Source organism: Antedon mediterranea, chromosome 7 (assembly GCF_964355755.1).
Source record: "Antedon mediterranea chromosome 7, ecAntMedi1.1, whole genome shotgun sequence".
NCBI lineage: Eukaryota > Metazoa > Echinodermata > Crinoidea > Comatulida > Antedonidae > Antedon > Antedon mediterranea.
In genome coordinates, this window is record NC_092676.1 from 18,797,528 (window position 1) to 18,803,862 (window position 6,335).

Consider the following 6,335-nt stretch of genomic DNA (forward strand, 5'->3'; position numbering starts at 1 on the left):
AAGTCTCGCCGACCAATATTTAGTTTACTACTGATTGTTAAACAAATACAATTTGACAATAAAGTATTATTTCTTAAATAATTGATAATAAATCATTATTTCTTAAGTTATTAAAAAGAATATCAATTCTAAAAAGCATCATTTAATGGAGAAAAATAATAATTAATACTGTTACACATCAATAAGTCGAGCGGCGACGTGTTTTGTAAGAAATGTTTCTTGTTGAAATGGTATCGAATGTGATTTTACGTCGACGAAATAAACACGATTGCTTAATCACTTTATTGATCTTTTTACAATCTGTGATAAGGCCCACTAAAAAATCGTGAATATTGGTTTTTGCTGCTTTTAAGAAATAGAAATTGAATCCAGGGGCCGGCTAAACCAAACGATGTTTGATTGGTCGGCGAGACTTGCCAGGGACGCATAATATATTTTTTTATGATCACCGCATCGTGTCCATTTTGTTATTGGGATCAGTCTATTGAGGTCTATTTTGAAGTGTTACGGTCACTTGAATTCAAAATGGCAAAGTGTTTCGATGGCATGTCTTTTGTCAATTCCTACTATTTGAAGTTTGAAAACAATCGTCCAGATTTGCGGGAGTATTTTGTGAGTAACTATATTATTATTATATCATATATATTATATAATAATGTAAGACTAATTGCCGATTTTCGATCACCTCATTTGTCCACATTGAGGATTAGCATAGAGATATTGTTCACTATATATCTCTATGGGATTAGTAAGCTTCCGATTCTGCACGATGACTGGCCTTCTTTGTGGTCTTGACCGGAAAAGCAAAATAGAGGCATATATTTATATAGCCTAAAACAGAGAACTAAAAGCATGAAATAGCGACGAAAGCAACTATGTATCAATGATTTAGGCCTTAATGTAATCTCCTATAGAATCTGCAGTTGCAATATCTCTTTTGATTAGCAGTCGTACCCTAATCGTAGACATAGATTTGGTAAATTTCCTAACATAATTATTGTAAGTGGGTGTGGTTATCTTTTAACACACATAGGCATACTGTATTTTTTTAGTGTGTTCTTAAATGAAATACTGTACTGAACTAAATAGAATAAATTACAATATTAAACTAAAGTTCATGTTCATCATCTGTATAATGACAAGCACCACTTCACCTTAAAGGTCTAAGGTTTTTGCAGGTATGATAACTGTACGAATTACTTACAACAGCCATGATTACAGTATTTGAAAAATACTTACTGTGGGAATCTGTCGGATGTTTTTTCACACACACATGTCGCAAAGGCATCTTCTCCAATCTTGTAAGCTGACTTTGTAAATTGAATTATAGGATATGACGAGACATTTAGTGGCCTGTTAGAGTTACTACAACAATGTATAATTCAAAGAAAATACAGTCAGCACTAAATACAGTACTCAGAAAACAAAACACTGCTGGTACATTTCCCGTGGATGTAGAATACGCAATTTCCTAAACAGAAATCGTAATTTCATTTTCTTGACAAGACGAGCTTTCGGAAACCGTTATTCTATAATATAATAATCTAATTTTTCTGCCAAAATGTGTGTTTTAACGATTTAGTACTTTAGTTTATAGTGACTGTAAGCAAGGTTGTTTGCCTTGATTTAAGCGAGAAAAGTACTTTATTTGTAAGTTTAATTTAAATCTTTTTTAAATGGGTTACAAAATAAAATGCTACTATATGAATATGACAAAATGTTACAGCTGAAATATATGCACCGTTAATACGGACCACTACATAATCCCACACTGGATCTGTAGCTGTCATTAGATAGAGTCTAACTGACTATCGCAAGTCATCTAGACGGATTCTACTTGTATTGAATACTTGAATACATGATATCTCTGTCAGCAGGTTCATATCTACAGGGATATTCTTCTAGCAATACCCAATGCACATAACGTGAAATGTGTATTCAATATGTTCTAGCAATAACAAATGCACCGGGAACCAGAACAGCAAGTTTATGGTATTGTTATATTATATACCGTACTGTAGGCCTACAACAGTCCTCAGTTGCAGGTATCCTTGTCTTCTTTGACAATCACATAACCCCTCTAAATAGTCCTAATTAACAATTTATGAAGTTATTTCGAATTATTTCATCTTCAGCTTGACACATCAACGCTATCATTTGAAGGTGGTTCTCATAGTGGAAAAGACGACATAATGAAAACATTAATGGTATATACTTTATGCTTGTGTCTGGTTTTGCCTGGGTTTAGTAATAACAAATCGACAAATCTTTCCATATTTAGAAGGGTAAAACTCTATGGGGACAAAGTACACTCACATTAAAACATAGAAGAATGATTTTTAAAAGGCAATTAAAATTAAAATCACAAACAGTAACTGTTACTTCTTGTCGATGATTGAAAAGAAAAAAACGAATCATAATATGCTCATTGATGGTAAATTTTATAGTGTACAGTAGTAGTCTAAAATGTATTTGAATAAATCAATTCGCTCCCTTTCTTTATTCTCCAAATGTACAATACAAATTTTTTTAAATTTAGACAGAACAAATATAAAAATAAATTCTTAAGATGGATTGCTTATAGTGACGGACACTATTAGGAAAACCTATCAACCAAGCCAAATAAAAGAAAAATAATAAGAAAGCATTAAAAAAATCTATTTTTCTTTTTTTTTCTATTTATAACTAAAGGCAATTCCTGGAAAAGTATTTGAACACGAAGTAGTCACTTTGGATACCCACGATACCGTGGACAACATGGTAGTCATCTATGTTCAAGGAAAGGTTACGGTGAGTTTTAGGCCTATACTGTACAAGTTTCGTTTGTACCTTGAAGTTGTTCATAGATTTGTCAATGTACGCACCTTGTTTGATCGAGATATAACTTCGTCTGATGATTTCATGTATAATATATTCAGTACTACTATATTGGGCACTGTAGTACACAATATGGAGATTGAAAATAGTAGAAATTGGTAACACGTTATTTTAGTTTTTGGTTGTCTTATGTGGGTGGGTTCGTCCCACTTTAATTAAATCATCTTTTAAAATATTGAAATACATTGCACATAATAAATAAAATCAATAAATATTTTTATAATGCTATACGGTATGCCTACAATAGAACTCAATTATTTGTCAACTTTCTTTTTTGTTAATTCATTTCTATACCCGTGAACTAACATTCTCTATACTGTTCAACATTGTTTTCTGGTAACATTCATTTTCTTCTAAAATACTATTTTCTAATTTGTTTACACATTTGTTGCTCCACGATGATTCATTCATCTTTTAACAATGGTTGGTTGCATTTTACATTAATCATTCTTTCATTCTTTCTTGGAGATCCAAGAAACATTTATTATATATGGCCTTTGGCCCAAATAATATACAATGTAAAACTAAACTAAAACTAAACTAAATACCACTAAAATCAATTCTATACTTTGTCAAATTTGTAAGCACCATATCTGACCACATTTTTTTTTGCCTTTTGTTGTTTATTAAAACTCGCATTTGATGAGAATTTCCAACTCGGATATAAACATAACCCATATGCATTTTCTTACAAAACAAAGTCTTTGACTGACTTTACTTTTATATATACTAAAAGTTATTTTAATATACCAGCGTACGACCAAATTCAAAAACGTTTATATTTCAGGTTGATGGAAAGACACAGAAGTTTAGTGAAGTGTTTCTTTTGAAACGAAATGGAGACAAAGTTAACATTTTAGAGTTAATTTTGCGATTGTAAACGTTCCAGAAGCCAAGATTGTTACAGTCGTCTTTGATTGTTGACTGTATACGACGGTATAAAAGTATTATAAAATGAATTACTAATAATAATAAACTATCATATAGTCTAAAAATATAACAGTATACCAACAATTTGTACAGACATGTTGCGTTTCATACACATATTTAATTTGGTTTAAAAATCTACATAAAATTTGAGAAATTTTCCAGGTTTCAAGAATGTGCATAAAAGTATCAGTTATAGCCTAACATTTATAAATCCATGATTACATTGTAAACGTATACATTTTCTTCTTGTAAAAATGTTAGATTTAGGCCTAATTTGATATTTAACGTTATATTAAATGTATACTAGGCCTACAGTATTTTATTTTTATTTTGAATTTATTAGGATTCACTGTTTTAACACCGTCTTGTGTGTGTCGTTATCTATATATAAATTTACGTAAGGGCAAAATTCGGTAAATCGCGCGTTACTTCTAGAATGTTTACTCGATGGTATATAAAGTTGGTTCGTACTTTCGGTACTGATTTTAACCACCTGATGTAACCCTTTTTACTAATTAAATTCAGTCAGATAATTAGTAATTGACAATTAAAACGAATTTAGGTTCAACGATTTGCCCCAATAGGGGTGTTTTCCGATCGTGGTATACAATGTCTAATAAATGTTCATCGTGAAAAATACCCGCATACAATAATACGAGGATGCTTTGCATTTTCCTATCTCCTCCTATGATAACTGTTTTTAATGGCTGAAACCGGTTGAACAGCTCGAGTACAGCATCATAATGTTGAAGACAGGCCGATTTTCTTTAAAAAATACTATTTTGATAGATTTAATATACGTTTATAGAAATGAATTGATTTGCAATGTAAATACTGAACGTAATAACTATTTTTGGTCGCCATTTGAATCGAAATTTTCTTACTGTGAATGTGGTTACTGTTTATTGTATTAATTAGTAATTATAAAAAATATAAACGTCGTAGTGGTGTATCGTTACATGCACTTTACTATTTCAATCGACTATAACAGGGACAGTTTTAGATTTTTGGACTCATTTTAAGACAAGTTTCTCCTTCGGAAGTAGGCCTAATTCCCAGTGTGCTAATTTAGTTGACTACATTAATCATCGTGTCTATTTATTCGTTTCTGAAAACGACGATGTATTTATAGTCCTGTGGTACGTACATTTGAAATGCGTATACGTACTCCATCAGTGTTCATGAACTTTTCTTTGTATTATGGACCGGTGTTAACTAACTTGTGCCGCGGATGCCAAATCAAATGTATTGTTTTCTACTAGCATAAATCCGATTTTAAGTGGGTTGAGTATGCTGATAGAACTTAGGCTTATCAATGGAAAAGCATCGTTTGGAATGTTAACAAATACTCTGGACTAGGCCCTATATATAGTAAAATCGTTTCAACGGTAATAAAAAAATACAATACATAAAACAACCATGAACCATTGATCTAAACTAAATCTAAAAGTTCATAACTGAGGTCGTCAATGGAAAGTTTTGAAATGGAAAATGAGGAGCGTACAGTAAGTTGTCAGCCAGTAAAGATCATTTTCTTTACGTTTTAGAGTACTGGGTACTGCAAATGAGCTATCATTATAGTGTTATAACCTATTCTAGCCTCTAAATCCAGTCACTATTACAAAGTTGTCCGTCCACGATCTGAACACATTGTTTAGAAATAACTTTTGTCATTCGCAACCATTTTTGGGGGATTATCTCGTTCTACAAAGTGTTTACTTAAAATCTAATCCTCTATCCTAAAAACAATTATTTTGACGACGTATGATTGATAGAACTTATTTACCTAATCCGTGTTGATTACGATTAGGTTCAGAAGTAGGCCTGACTTTGTCGGCAAACTTGTAGGCTTTCACTATTGTTTTAACTCTTAAGAGCCATTGTCTGTAAAAATCAAAGATTTGGTGGCAGATGTAAAAAAATAGATTTCTCTCAAATTTTTACCATGAATAGACATTTCAATAAAAAGCATATCTACAACATTCATTTTAATTTTTAGCCTCCGTTGCCATGACAACGGTCAATTATCCAAATTTTGATGTTTTTGCCATTTTTCACAGATTTTCTATAGTGAAAAAGTACAAACTTGTATACTTATTTTAACCAAAAATACTTACAGTATACAGTTTTTGTTTATAGCAGTGTAAACAACATGTATTGAGTTCCATTTAATGTAGAAAAAAAATAAATTACAAAATGGAGTTTGGTTGATACCATTATTTCAAAAAGGTGTGTTTTTGAAAAATATTTTTTTTATAAAAGTATACCTCATAAACGTACCTATAACTTCCAAAGTGGTTTTTTAAATCAATGAAGTTTTTTAATTTGATAGTCAATAGGTTTGTCAACAATAATCACAAAAAAAATACTGGGGTAAATTTTGTACATAGGTTTTGTGTTGCCAGGAAAATACAAAAAATACAAAAAATATAACAAAATATCAACAAACAAAACACATGAAACACAATTTAAATATGGCTAATCCAATAATAAAATGTATATGTGGCTTGTCATAATGCAACTAGAGT

General features: G+C 31.1%; 1 protein-coding gene across 1 annotated transcript; it reads left to right on the forward strand.

Moving 5' to 3' along the window:
* The first annotated feature begins 3 nt into the window (after window positions 1-3).
* On the forward strand, window positions 4-4,019 carry LOC140055091 (uncharacterized). Its single transcript, XM_072100302.1, has 4 exons — window positions 4-612; window positions 2,136-2,207; window positions 2,692-2,790; window positions 3,665-4,019. Exons 1-4 carry the CDS (start codon window positions 442-444, stop codon window positions 3,755-3,757), a joined length of 435 nt encoding a protein of 144 aa, XP_071956403.1. The 5' UTR covers window positions 4-441; the 3' UTR covers window positions 3,758-4,019.
* Window positions 4,020-6,335: the final 2,316 nt, after the last annotated feature.